General features: G+C 43.2%; 1 protein-coding gene across 2 annotated transcripts in view; it reads left to right on the top strand.

Moving 5' to 3' along the window:
* Window positions 1-2,818: 2,818 nt before the first annotated feature.
* Window positions 2,819-15,010, top strand: part of TEX264 (testis expressed 264, ER-phagy receptor) — a 239,966-nt gene continuing 227,774 nt past the window's right edge. The window contains exons 1-3 of one of the 2 annotated variants that reach the window (XM_060240004.1): window positions 2,819-2,922; window positions 6,722-6,798; window positions 7,338-7,626. In XM_060240004.1, coding sequence (XP_060095987.1) covers window positions 7,369-7,626 — 258 coding nt within the window. In that variant the 5' untranslated portion in view covers window positions 2,819-2,922; window positions 6,722-6,798; window positions 7,338-7,368. Of the gene's footprint in view, window positions 2,967-6,721; window positions 6,799-7,337; window positions 7,627-15,010 lie in introns of both variants that reach the window. The other variant, XM_060240005.1, reaches the window with a different exon arrangement.

The raw sequence follows: 15,010 nt of genomic DNA, 5'->3' as shown, positions 1-15,010 counted from the left end.
TTTGCTCTGTAGCTCCTGTGCTATTGAGCAAGCCTTGAAAAGCAAGCTGTTTTGCAGAAGTAAGCAAGAGAGAGGGAGAAGGAAGCAGATGGCAGCCAGTTGCTTAGGGGCCTGATGGGGCCCTCTGAGGGCCTGATCTGGCCCCTGGGCTGCATGTTTGACACCCCTTTTACAGGATGGATAAGAACCCTGGACAGGTCAGTTCCAGCTCCCGGACCTTATGTTTGACACCCCTGATCTTGATGGCTTGGTGGGGGGCAGGGTCTTTAAAGGACTGCCTCCTCCCATATTGTTCAGCCCACAAGATCTGCCTCTCAAACCTGCTGTCTGTGCCTGTGCCTTTAGAGGTGAGGTGGGTGCCAAATAGAGGCTGGGCATTTTCAGTAGTGGCACCTCATTTGAGGAATGCTCTTCTGTTTGAGGCTCACCTGGTGCCTTTGCTGCTTTCACCCAAGTTTTAATTAATGGAATTGATTTTTAAACACTATTTAATTTGAATCTGCTGTTATAAGCTGTCTGTGGTTTTCTTATCTATATGTTTTTATGGCGGGCTGGGGCTTTTTTATGCAGAATTTTAATTGATACCTTTTAGTGTTTTGTTTTTATCATTTTTTTTAATGTAAACTGCATTGGACAGGTTCCTGGAGAGTCAGCATAAAAATGTTCTATGGAATGATGCACATTTTCAAAGGTCCTGCCCACATTAGTGCCACATCAGCTATAACACTACAGCAATTACTGAATTTTAAAACTGTTCAAAACCCTCACCAGTAGAACTGTGGGGAAATTGGAGAGGAGGAGGGGGTGACAAGGAAAGATACAAAAAAAATTCTGTGGGGAAGCTGTGTTTTCAACATGCACATCTCTGCGTTTGCAGCAGTCATGAAAAAATTACACAGAATCCCTGCCATGTAGAAGCAACCTAAGACTTTCCCTTTCTACATAATGCCTCACAGACACATTTTCCCTTCTTCTTACATGTAGAAATTTCTTTCCCAGAGTTTCTGTTAGGGTCACCAACTCCACCTCTAGAGATTTCCAGAGATTTGGGGGTAGTCCCTGGGGAGGGTGAACTTCAGGGAAAGGAGAGAGCTCATCAGGGATGTGACCAGATTGCTTTTCAAAGCTTTCATTTCCTTCAGTGGAATTGATCTCTAGGCCCAACCAAACAAGTGCAGACTTTGCCCAAGATGTTGGCAATGATGAGTCAAGCAACACCTGTTGAATTATTGCCTGTCAGTCAAAAGATCTCTGCCCACCCCCCTTCCCAAAGGGATGGCCACCCTATTCCAAAATAACTAGATTGGTGCAGCTTCACAAGCCCAAGGCTGCCACCTCTTTTCTGTAAGGGCAATTGTATCTATAATTGGTATAAATTTAAGCCAGTCAAGCATTTTCTTGCACTGGGCTGCAGTGACAAAGAAAGCATCTGCAAAATATCAGTTTAGCAACTACTTAAAAGTTAGGGTTACCAACTTCCAAGTGGGGCCTTGAGATCTCCTGAAATTACAACTGATCTCCACATGGCAATAGGATTGCCAAATCTGACTCAGAAAATATCTGAGAACTTTGGGGGTGGAGCCAGGAGCAAGGTTGTGACAAGCATGATAGAACTCTGAAGGGAGTTCTGGCCATCACATGTAAAGGGACCATGTTTCTTTTAAATGCCTTCCCTCCATTGGAGATAATGGAGGATGGGAGAATCTTTTTTGGGGCTCATGGAATAGGGCCCCCTGGTCCAATCTTTTTGAAACTGGGGAGGGGGGGGTGAGAAGGGGCTATGCTAAAAATTTGGTGCCTCTACCTCAAAACATCCCCCCCCCCTGAGCCTTAGATACTCCCGGATCAATTATCCATTATACCCTATAGCAGGGGTGGCGAAACTTGCTTAACAATAAGAGCCAAATAGAATAAATGTCAGACGTGTGAGAGCAGCAAGACATGAACATCAGGTGTTTGAGAGCCATAAGATGGGATGTGTGTGGAAAGAAAGCAAATAGATGGGGAGAGAGAGGTGGCAAGAAAGCAACATTAATCTTAAATGCATTCTCTAAGCTGCCAGCTGGCTTGACTTGAAGAAGTGATCTACCTTCTCCAAGCTGGCCAATGAGGCGGAGGAGCTTTGAGAGCCACACAACATGCCTGAAAGAACCACAGTTTGGCCACCCCAGCCCGATAGGGACGAGTCATCATCAGGTATAATGGAGTGCCCAGTGGATGTCCTCCCTCCCGCTTTCTGATAACCCTGAAGAGGGGAGGAGGGCTTGCAAATGAAGGGATCCCCTGCCCCAAACTGGGGAGTGGCAACCCTAGGCGATGGCAGAGATCAGTTTCCCTGGAGAAAATACAGCTTTGCAGGGTGGAGTCTATGTCCCACTGAGGTGCCTGCCCTTCCCTCCACCCTCTATGCCCAAATCTCCAAACATTTCCCAAATCGGAGTTGGCAACCCTTGTGTGAAAATAAAAGCAGAAGAAACCCTATTAGGGTAGGAGTGGCAGCGTGCCACGAGTTCGTTTTCCTCCTCAGCCAGTTGAGGTAGTAGTTACCACCGGTAGCCTACCGAAAAGAACCAGAAGCAGCCGCCCCCTCACTGACGACACCTAATCACTTGCAGCCCCCTGTGTGTGTTTGTGCCACCTCACCCGCCAGCGGCTTTCCCCGCCGGCTCTTGGTCATGAGGGGCAGGACCAGGCAGCGGCAGTCCTCCCACAAACACCTTCCTCTCAGCCAGCGTGACGCCTAGGCTGGCGCGGGTGAGTCCTTCTCCCCAAGCGCTCCTAACTCCACCCCATCCCGCGGGGCTCAGTTCGTCATGGCGCGTTCCCGGGCGCGACAACGGGGCGTGGGCGCGCCTCCCATCCGCCGAGCCAGGGCGCGTCCCCGAGCCCAGCCTCAGCCTGTGACTGAGCAGGGAGCTGCCAGTGAGTGCCCAGTCGGCTCCGCTTTGCTCCCACTGCCCGGGGGGGTGAGTTGGGGGCGCCCACAGGGAAGTGCAGCGAGCCTCGCAGGGCGGGAGCCGGGGGGAGTGAGGAGATCCCACTCGCTATCTCCCGGAGGGGGGGGGGAGGCGCAGGGAAGGAGGAATGTGAAGGGCCAAAACCTCTTTGGAGATCCCAAAAGAATCTGACAGGCGGCGTTGGTGACCCCCCCCCCCTCTTTTTTTTGTTGGAGGAGGATTCGTGCGGGTAGATCCCTGAAATGATAGCTGCCATTCCATTAAATATTTGTATGGAGATCCTAAGAGAAGTGGGGGGATCTTTATGGAGAAGGGCAAACCTGACACTCACTAGATCCTTTGGGAAGGTTTAAGGAGGATCGATAGGGCTGTGGAAACTGAGCCTATGGAGGATTTGAGAAGAGGACGCTAATACTGAGCACATCCTAATGGAGAACCTTGACTTGTGTTGTTCCCCTTGTGTTGTGTCTCCTTAAATGCTAACAAATTGGCTGATGAGGTGATCTCTAACTCACAAAACCTTTTGCAGGAATAAACACGTTAGTCTTTAAGGTGCTATGTTTCGACTGCAACAGACTGACAGACCTACTTCTTTGGAATGTGACATTTTCTCAAACAACTGTAGAGGGTGGATTCACGTACTGAGATTAGTTCCCATAAAGATCAGCCATTTGTTTTACTATAAGTAACCTTTACTTGTTGCAAGAAAGTGAGTCAAGCAGTTGGGCTATTTCCCCCTAAAACCTTCAGAAAATTATTTAATTTTGTTTTCACATGGAATATTTGGGGAAGAGCTAAACAACTAACATGAGGGCCCCGGGGTTCCCATTTCTGTTCTTTTGAATGTAGCCCATCCCAAAGTATTCCTTTGTGCATAGATTTATATTGTACATCAGCAAGGTGTCTAATGCTGGAAGCTTACAGTAGGTTTATATAACTTCTCAAGTTGTCAGTCCTGTGCTTATAACAAGTGTGTAGCAAGTGGAAATTTAGCAGATTTGTGTTTTAACCTTCATTATATCTACATGCTAGGCAAAACTTTTCTTGATAAAAAGATGGCAACCCTAATGAAATAAATTACATTCCCCAAATGGCAATCTAAAACTTTGTAAAACTTTGCATTGTGTTTTGAAACATTTTCTTTGAAATTTGTTGGTTTGAAACATTGGACAGTTTCAATTTTCTTATATGGCCCAAGAGATGAAGTTCTGACAGACAAAATACTGCAAATATGTCCAATACAGTAAGCTAAAAACCTAGGGTGATGCAGGGAGAATGCAGCTGCGTAAATGTGATTCAAGGAACATCTTTGCTGTGCTCTAGTACTTTAGGGTTTTTGAAGTCTACAAAGAACTTCACCGGCTATTACAGTTCATGTTGAAATGGAAAATCCTTGTTTGTGCTGGCTAGGAGAACTGGGCGAGCAACAGCTAGTAACCTGCTTTGTAACCTGCATTGGTGTTTTGATCACACCAAGCCAATGGGTTCATTCCATTTTGGTTGTTTAGCCTTTCCTTGAAGTTGTGATCATCTATTTGTATCATGACAATTAGCACTACAGCTGTCACAGACAGAGGATTATAGTTCATGTAGACAGAGTTCGCTGAGAACTTCTAAAAGGAACCAAAGCTCCTTTTAGGTTCTTACAGAGTCTCCCGATCTCCCTCTTCATATCACAGGCAGAATTGCTTCTGGAGTAAATCTTTATCAAAAAGAGTGGTAGAAGCATCCCTGGTTCTTTAAGGAATGGTTGTAAAAATGCATGCTGACTTTCAGAGCTGTGCACGAGCACTGTGATCTCATCAAGCTGGTACACGTGAACCAGGAAGTAGAAAGCGGCTGAAATAAACAGGATCAGTTTGAAGCAACTAAACAGCTTTCTGAACAGAGAGGGGCAAATGCGATTTGGGTGCTGACTGCAGTTTCAAATAGCCCTTGGACAGCAAGTGGCCTGATTCTATTACTTACTGGTTTTGCTGCTTGCCTGCCATAATAGACTTGACTGTCTCAGTTCTTTAGAGTAAGATTTCTTTCTTGTTTCCTGGAATATGTTGTATCTGGGTCTACATTCTCAGTGCCTGTGCTCCTCCCCCCAGATGTAAGCCTCAGAAATAAAACAAGAAGAGTTAAGATCTTCTCACTTAGATGTGATTCCAGAAGAAAGGGGTTTGCCATCCTGCTCATGACAGGAGGAATACAAAACTGATTCCTAGTCAGACAGTCACAAATTGTATTCTACATCAGGTTGAAATTTAAACTGAAGCCCTAATAGCTGATATTTTGTCCCCATTTTAGTGCTAGAGAATCCACAGTGTGTCAGTTTTGCCATTTAAGGAAGTAGTGCTAAAAATAGCACAACTGTAGAGGCAATATCCCATCCAGCCCTTATGTCTTTTTTCTACATAGAATATAATTTTTTTACATTTATTCCTGGATGAGTTCTAAAATAGCATGGGAGGAAGAGGAGGGACAAGACAAAGTAGATAATGTTTCCTTTGTTCACTCTCACATTTCCTGCTACAGTATTTTGTCATCCTGCTCAAAATATGCAGAGATGTGTGGAAGTAATCTTTTCTGCATGTAATACACTGGATCAGCTATCACTGGCATAAATTAGATGTGTATACAAGGGCAGATAATGTCTGTCTACTTTGCATGACTTTCAATAGGACACAGGTTTAGATGCCTCTAAGCAATGCAAGTAGAAAGGTGTTTGCGCTCAAATATGTGTTTTTGGAGGTTTGTGTCTATAATTACTGAAGCTCCTCTGTTCGTGCTAGAAAGTGCTCTGCTTGAGCAGAACTGCTGTGGTGGGACTTCTTTGAGAGGAGATAAAAATGATTTGAGAGTGTACATTCTTCAGTACTACTGCAGTCCTTAAACTTTTCAAGGATCCTATGAGAGCTGAACAGGGGTGCAAGGAAGTGCACGTGCACCTTAAAATACATGTCCTCCAGGTGTAATTCCCTTTAGGACCAGGCTAAAGGGAAGCAAGCGGCTAACACCAGCCTTGCGTGGCTGAGGGGCTTTAAACATTCAGGCTGCTGCCCACTGTTAATGTTCCCAGACAGCATATGGACAGCTTGTATGCACATCCCTTGTGTTTGTTTGTAGCTTGTATGCACATCCCTTGTGTTTGTTTGTAGCTTGTATGCACATCCCTTGTGTTTGTTTGTTGTTCTTGTGAGATTGATGTCTTAAAAGCACAAGATAGTCTTGTTTATCTTGAGGATCTCCCAGTTTGCAGGAACCAGTTCAACCTTATATCTGGGCCAGTACTTCTCTGGGTGTGGGGGCATTCATTGTACTGACAGAGTGAGTAACCAGTTTTGTGGTTTTGTTATAGCTGTTGGTGGGGAATGGAACAATGAAAATCTTGAAGACTGAGGATGCTTGCAGAGGATCTTTGTGAAGTTAATAATGTACTTTCCTTCACCTGAGCTTACTCCTGTTTCTGAGAGCAGCTGAGGAACAGAATGTACAAAGTTGACTTGAGAGGATTGATATTTGGTGGGGAAGGGTTATGCATCCTTTCTGGCTGTTGTTGCTGTCCTGTAAATGGTCCTCTCTTCTGCCTCCATGTTAGTCAGTGAAATGTAGGTTTGAGAACTACAATGAGTAGTTCTGTCCGAAGTCAGGAGGACACAGAGTGCCTTGTTCACACTGAGAGGGTCAGTGCAGATTGTCTGGCTCAGGTGACATTCTGCTGAACTCAGACTCAGGAAAATAGGATGCCAATAAGATCTTGATTTCTTTTGTTTCAGGGAAGCTAATCTTGGATCAAAGGTTCTTGTGAGAGACAATGAACTATTGCTAGGCAATCTACTCTGCCGATTCTCAGGTAAATATAAAGTTTGTTCTACTGGATCAACTGCTTCACTTAAACGTAGTTGTAGGGAAAAGGGAAGGTTTGTTACCTTTTCTTCCCTGGCTGCATCCAGGTATGGAGGAGGGACATTTGCCCCTGCCATGACAGGAATAGTAAGTGGTGGTTGGTTGACCAAAGTCTGCACAACCCCATCGTCATCCCAGTCACTATTATAAATGCTACAGGGAAATCAACAGTATTATTTTTTCAAGGACACTGGTTTTCCTTTCCACAGTTGTTTTTGCTAGAGAGTGACAAACCTAATCTCTTTGCAGTGTACACTAGGATGTGGTCCTTATTCCCTGACAAGCTGAACAAACAGTGGCTGAGGTGGAACTTTTCCCTCCTTGGAGTACATTTGCTAAAGAGCCACAACTGAATTCTGTTCCAAAATCAATATGGGCTCATAAAAGTCAGAGTGAAAGACATTGTTATTGTGAGAAGTGGCAGTTCTAGGAGAAAGCAGTTTACTTTAACATTGTCTAATTTTTGCCCTTCTCTCTTGTCTCTAGTTAATAACTGGAGCTTGAGGCATCAGGAGCCATGTCGGATTGGCTACTGATTGGACTTTTTGCGGCACTGGTTATACTTCTGCTGCTGACGCTCTTTGGCTTTGCTGTTTATTCGGGGATCTTCTCAGAAGTGGTGGTTAGTGCTGGTTCACCTCCCATTGGCAACATCACTGTGGCATACAAATTCCAGGTTGGGCCTTATGGTGACTGTGGGAGGCTATTTACGGAGGGCTGCAGCGTCTCTCCAAAGCTATGCTCCATTGCTGTCTACTATGATAATCCCCACACGGTAAGTCACATTCTCAGCCTTTCAGGTTCGAATGCTGTTATATGCGTGGTCTTGTTAGCATAGATGTTATTCACACATCCAACCAGCTAGGGTAAGTGCCTCTCTCTTACTAAACACAGACTCAAAAAACAAAAACCAAGGGAAGCTAAAGCTTTAAAGAAAGAGTACATCACAAATGCATAATTGCTAACACAACCACTAGTCGACAATTGCTCAGTCTTTTCTGATTGGCTAGATCATAGATAGTCCTTAAAAGGATTTGGGAATGTGCCTTTGCATCCATGTGTCACACTGCAGAAGTTTTCATAAAATCTGGCTTTCTGAAGTTCAGGGCATTCATTTTGCTACCACAGGCCTTGTCAAAATAGCTTCACTTTTTTGAAATCCTAGATTTTGCAACCAGAATAAATCATGCACATTAAATATTTCTTTATAAACTGTATGGCTTCCATCAGTTTTTGTGACATCAGTTTTGAAGTGTGGTACAGAATTTGGATTGCTTTGATACCTCATGTTCAGAAGCAGTATACCAATGAAAAAAGTAGGCAGGTACAAAAACACAGGAGAACACTTGCCTTCATTCCTTCCTGATAAGCATCCTGGAAGCAAGCAGATTACACAGTAACTGTAGAAATTATAATTATGCATTGTATGGTAGAGTATATCAACATATAACGTGAATAAATTCATATTTGAAAAGGGTAAGTTGAGAAACTGAGTTCTCAGTAATTTAACATTATAGTCATAATAATACTGTGGGGATTTTATTTCTATATTGCAGATGCTTGATCCTGTATAAAGTGATTTTTAAATTTTCTAATTTATATTGTTTCTCCATCCCTAGCAGGAAAAGTTGCAGCTGTTAAATTTCTAACAGTTGCACAGCTGTTTAAAAGCACATAGTTTCTGTCAGAAGAAGCTGGAAGTAGGAAATACTCTGAGAAGTGATGGAGAAAGGTGGATTTTCAGGGGATCAGATGGGCATCATCTTTACCCATGTGGAGGGGAGAAAGGCTCCCATACCCTGTTATAACCAGGGGAAGATAAGGCAGTGGAAGATGGGCTACTTCCTTGTTTAGTTCTTTTCTTGAATGACTTGTGCTACTTGGATAGTCATATCACTATTCTATCAAATTGAAAGCACTGTTGATAAAGGTCAGCAGATTCAAATGTCTATTATCTAAGCATTAGTACATTCTAGATAGTCCACTTATCTTGTATCACCAAGACATAGTTGGATGAGACTAGAAAGGATCTATGTTGGGGTCTTCCTAGTTATCTTCCAAAGTATCTTGGTGCAGTACCAGCCAGAATTACATAGCCAAGGAGGAGAGTTGCTTTGATCTGTTGTGATTCTGTTGCCCTCTCCAACTGCTTTGTTGAAGACAATTCTAGCTTCTAATATTGTATGGCCCTGCCTGCTGCTTAAGAGTCTCACAGATGGAGATATGGAAGGTGGTCTAGGGTTTGAAGGAGTTGAGATTTCTGCAATGTTTAGTACTTGGGGACTTCATTGCCCAGTAGTCCTATGGCTTCATGGTCACCACATCACATGTTGAGCTGTCCCAGAACACCTTGGTCCTCGCGCATGTGGCTGGTTATATGCTTGGATGGATTTTTCTTTATTGATCAGATGTCAGGTTGTGGGGGAACCTAATGGTTTAATTCCAGTTTAGCCTCATTTCTAAGTATCTGACTCCCTTGTTCTGATTAGACTATATTACCTGGTCAAGCTTATACACTGTCTGAAACATAATACTACTGCAGATGGCATGTTCTGGAGATTGTGCTCCCCCTAAAATAGCAGGTTCATAGCTTGGGGGTACTCTTTGGTCTGTGTCTGAAGTCAGGTCTATATCAGTGCCTTTAACCAGCTTTAATTGGTATACCAGCTGTGGCCTTTCTTTGGAAAGAAAACCAATATCTTCCAAAGTGTTCTATGCTCTGGTCGCATCACTGTTTGGTTACTATAATGTGTCCTGCAAAGCATAACAGCAAGACTGCTGACTGGTACAGATTATGTGGTGAAACGCATATTGATAGTGTTAGAAGAACTACACTGTTTCTGGATACAATTCTTAGCTTTGAAGCAGTGGTTCTCCTACAGTTAGTCAAACATAAAAGTGGACTGAGACTCTTGCAGGTAGATTGCAAGGCCAGGACAATGGAGGAGGAGTTGGGAGGGGGTGACTCTGGGAAGCTTAATGGAAAAATTTTGATTTTTCTCTCTGCATAATGTTCAAAATAGCTATAAAATATAGCATGATGCTCAATGTTAGATATTTATAAATACTAAGTATGAAAAACAAAATATTACTTGTTCAATATTAATTGGTTTGAAATTCCTGTATTTTATGCTGAAGAAGGAGAAAGTAGCATGGAAGTAATTTGAAGAGCCATCTCCAAAATTACATTATGTTTAGAAGTAGATCCTGTGTCAGAAAGTTTGAGACCCACTGTTTTAAAGCCTAAAATGACTCCAGAATGGGAGTACCTAAACAATTTTCTGCTTCCAGATGACATTCCCTGACAGTTGAGATCTTCTCCAGGGGTCCTTCTCTAAGTGCCCCGCACATTCAAAGATGAAATGGGTGGCTGCAACAGAGAGGAATTTTATGATGATGGAGCCTTGTTTTGGAATTCCCTCCCATGCACCTCTTAACTGGATGCTGAATTTGTTGAGTTTTAAAGCCAAAGCAGATATGGTGCTGGGAATTCTGTGAATGAAGTCTTCAGTGTTTTCTTTCCACCTTCTTTAAGTAACAGGCTAACATGGGTGAAATTTTCGTTCATAGTGTCAACTGTATTTCTTATGATTTCTTCAATCTAGGAAAGGAAAGGAAAGGTCCCCTGTGCAAGCACCAGTCGTTTCCAACTCTGGGGTGACGTTGCTTTCACAATGTTTTCACGGCAGACTTTTTACGGGGTGGTTTGCCATTGCCTTCCCCAGTCTTTTTTTTTACACTTTCCCTAGGGTTGCCAAGTCCAATTCAAGAAATATCTGGGGACTTTGGAGGTGGAGCCAGGAGACATTAGGGGCGGAGCCAGGAGCAAGGGTGTGACAAGCATAAATGAACTCCAAAGGGAGTTCTGGCCATCACAATTAAAGGGACGGCACACCTTTTCAATGCCTTCCTTCCATAGGAAATAATGAAGAATAGGGGCACCTTCTTTTGGGGCTCATAGAATTGGACCCCCTGGTCCAATCTTTTTAAAACTTGGGGGTATTTTGGGGAGAGGCACTAGATGCTATACGGAAAATTTGGTGCCTTTACCCCAAAAAACAGCCCCCCACAGAGCCCCAGATACCCACAGATCAATTCTCCATGATTTTCTATGGGAATAAATCTCCATAGGGAATAACAGAGTTCCCAGCAGACATTTCCCTCCCCTCCCCCTGCTTTCTGATGACTCTGAAGCGGGGGGAGGGTCTCCAAACCGGGGGATCCCCTGCCCCCACCTGGGGATTGGTAACCCTAACTTTCCCCCCAGCAAGCTGGGTACTCATTTTACTGATCTCGGAAAGATGGAAGGCTGAGTCAACCTTGGGCCAGCTACCTGAATCCAGCTTCCGCTGGAATTGAACTCAGGTCGTGAGCAGAGAGTTCAGACCACAGTCTGCAGTACTGCTGCTTTACCACTCTGTGCCACAGGGCTGCTCTTCAATCTAGGCATGGATACAAAATGAACCATGAATCGTGATTTGTGCTCAATATGACCAATTCATGGTTCATTCCAAACCAGTTTGTTTCATTGTGTTGTGCGTGAAACAGAAAGCAAAATGGCCGGTTTCCTAGATCAGAGGTGTCAAACGTGCAGTCCACAGGCCAAACTGGCCCACCCAGGGCTTCAATCAGGCCTGCAGGGCTCTCTTCTCCTCGCTCCTGTCCTCATCCTGTGAAGCTCCGAGGTGACCTTCCCTTCTCTTTGTAGAGGCTAAAGCTGAAAGCAAAGCTGCAAAGAAAATGCAGAATGAACTTCCCACTCAGGCTTATGGACAGAGCAAAGGTGAACAGAAAATCCACTCCACGTTTTCTTTGCAACTTTGTCTATGTGTTTCGATGGAGAGGAACTTCCCAGCGTTCCTATGGCCAGCTAAAGCTTTCTGGATATGTGTTGTTACAAACCAAGCGTTGATGCCTTGAGCCAGCTTTATCTCTTCTCCGTGGAGTAATAACTAGTGCCTAGTGAGGACTCTAACTTGGGAACCCACAATCAAAGAGGGATATGACACTGGAGAGCCATTGTTAACCTGAGTAGACCCAGGGGAGGGGGGAGAAGCTTGCAATGCCTTGCCATCATGTTTTCCCAGGCTGAGAGCATTTTATTTTTTAAAGTTTCTGCTGTGATCTTTGTGCTTTTTCTTGATGGTTTATTTTTAAAATTGCAGTGCAAAATCCCGCTATCCCCCCTTTCTGTTTTAAACAAAATATTGCAAGAGTTTTAAGTATGTTTGTATTTTAAGTTTTAAAATTAATATATTTAATTGTGTTGGCCTGTGTCCTCTATAAAGTCTGTATCTCTTCTATCTGGCATTAAAGTTTAGGACATGCATGGCTTGGCCCCACAAAGTCCCATTTATGTCAGATCTGGCCCTCCTAACAAATGAGTTTGACACCCCTGTCCTAGATGGTTCATTTGGTTCATTATTGGTTCATTTTTCCAGACAGCCTGGTGCTGGTGCAATCATTTCATAGGCAACACTGGAGATGGGCTTCTGGGAACCCTAGAAACACCCATAGCAGTTGTCCATAGCATGATTGGCAGCTCTGGGAGCCCATCGTGGAACTTCTATTCTGCCCCATGGGAGCAGATAGTATTTATTGCTACGCTCTTTGTCAGCTGCTTTCACTTTGCAAGCAGCTTCTGCATGAGTTTGTTGCATCATGTGTTTATTGATTTGGCTAATGCTGTGTGCTAGAGTTTAGGACTCCTTTTGTCCTCCAGCCCCACATTGTGGGACAATTTTAATTATCCCAGCTGGGAAGGTGTTGGCAATTGCTCCTCTGTGGTTTGTGTTGTTTTTTGTTGTTTATTTCCCCCAAACTTATGTGTTATTGCTGGGATTTACTTATTCAAAGAACGCACTTCTTTGTGCCCTACTGGTTTCAGGAAACACCCCCCCCCCCTCTATTTCTTGCCTTACTTCTACAATTTTATTTTGAATCCTAATTTGTTATTTTGATGGTCTTTGATTTCTTTTAATCACAGAGAGCAATCCAACTTCCTTGTGCCTTGTGTTTTCAGGGACCTGAGCTGCAGAGGTTCATGTGTGTTGCTTTCCTTTCTCCTCCTTTTTTTCAAAATTTAGTGATTCTGCTGGAAGTTATTCTGCTCATGCCAGTGTGGCTGTTTTATTTTTTGGCTTTCAAAACCAACTTGCTGAGACATTGGGAAACGTATTCCTTGACTGGGCTTCATCACCCTTATTATTAAATCATAAGCTTTTGTTTTAATGTTTGATTTCTATCAGTTTACCAAAACCAACTGGGGGCACCTGATCTGGGGGGCTGTTACTCAGCCCCCCGAAATCCAATTCTAACCAATCTTGGTGAGCAGGCAGAGGAAAATCTGTTGAAGAGTCTGCTGCCAGATTCTCTAGTCTAGAACATTAGGGGGCTATTCTACCAAACTAACAAGCCACCTAGGGGCACCTGCTTTGGGAAGGGCTGTAACTTGCTCCCCAAATCCAGTTCACAGCAAACTTGGAGAACAAGTACAGGAGAGTCTGCTGAAGAATTTGCCACAAGTTTGGTCTCTCTAGCCCACTTGGGGGCCATTCTACCCCTTCTTGAACCAATGGACCATGAATTGGTTTGGGAAATTTAAAAACCACCAATCAACATGAACCAATCAGGTGAATCAGGTGACCAAATGAATCATAAACCAAAATGAACCACAGTTTTCCCAGTTTGTGCCCAGCTCTACTTCAATTTCATGTCTAATTTCCCCCACCTGCAAATTAGCCAGAAAGACCTGAAATTGATCCATTAGAAACCATGAACCAAAATGAAACACAGTTTTCCCGGTTTGTGCCTAACTCTACTTCAATTTCATGTCTAATTTCCCCCACCTGCAAATTAGCCAGGAAGACCTGAAACTGATCCATTAGAAACTTAATCTTTTCAAAGACTTTTTGCAAAGTCTCTGCAATCAGTTGTGTCACCAATGCAAATATTGCAATCTCCTCTTTAGATCTCTTCCTGTTAGTAGCATTCTGCTTTAATAATTCATCAAAAGTTTTCCTGTCAATAATTGGGTTCTGGGAGGGGGCCAATATACAATCCTCAAAACTGGTACATCATTTAGTAAAGAGGCAAATTTAGCGAGTACAGCTGGTGAAAGCTGCTGAAAATATTCCTCTGTTTTACTTTACTTTGCAGCTGGCACTTCTCCCTCCCATTATTATTGATCTTTCCCTGGGGAATAGCCTGTATAAAACCAGTGCATTAAATAAATACTTGAATAAATAATAAAATACTCCCTAGTAAGATAAAGGGTTTATGTTTAAGATAGGGCTTGTAAACTACAGGCTGCTATTAAGTTAAAATATGTCTCTAATAAAACTCCCAGATTAATACCCACTGAGATAATCCCTAATAGGAGTAGAATATAACATATTTGCATTTAAAATATAATAAAATACTGATAAAATAGCTATGAAAAGACTAAAACTAAAATTCAGTAGTTAGAGCTCAGAGATACTGATAACCAAGTGGCTGGGTAAAGCTAAATAGATAAATAGGTAAAATGACTAGAATAGAACTGAGAGTATTAACATGTTTGCACCACAGAACCACAGAGCCAGAACACAACTACCCGCATAAGGGCAGTTTTATAACAAATAAAATAACAACAACAAATCAAACATGTAAAACAGCATAACACAAAACACAGCCACTGCCACAACCTAGGTTAAATTGAATTAAATAGAATACTAAATAAGAACTATAAAGGGGGGGGAGAAAAGGGGATAGACAAAACTCTCTTCCTTCCAGCAACTAATTCTGGATAACAGATTAATTAAGTTCCATGTTTTCCAAGTGAGAGAGAAAATAATTCCAGCTGACCCCCAGCCACTATAAACTATACCAAACTATACCACACTATAGGGGGGGGGGGGGAGAAAAATCCTAATCTAAAACTACGCTACAGTTAAAACAAAAGAACTCAGAGCAAAGCTGTGTCTGTTGACTCTCACCAGAACCGACTATCTAAATTACATCTGACAAAGTGGGAGAAGGGACACAGAAGATAACAATGTAGTGGCTATGGCGGCATCCAGCGTGATTTCACCTGGAGAAACTAAGCACTGAGGCTTTGCCCTCTATTGCTCACCATAGGTGGAGAAACCTGCGGCAGCTGTGCCTCTTGCTTGCTCAGT

Source organism: Heteronotia binoei, chromosome 5 (assembly GCF_032191835.1).
Source record: "Heteronotia binoei isolate CCM8104 ecotype False Entrance Well chromosome 5, APGP_CSIRO_Hbin_v1, whole genome shotgun sequence".
In the NCBI taxonomy this organism is placed as follows: Eukaryota; Metazoa; Chordata; class Lepidosauria; order Squamata; family Gekkonidae; genus Heteronotia; species Heteronotia binoei.
The sequence above is the reverse complement of the archived record's forward strand: the minus strand, read 5'-3'. Positions and strand labels throughout refer to the sequence as shown.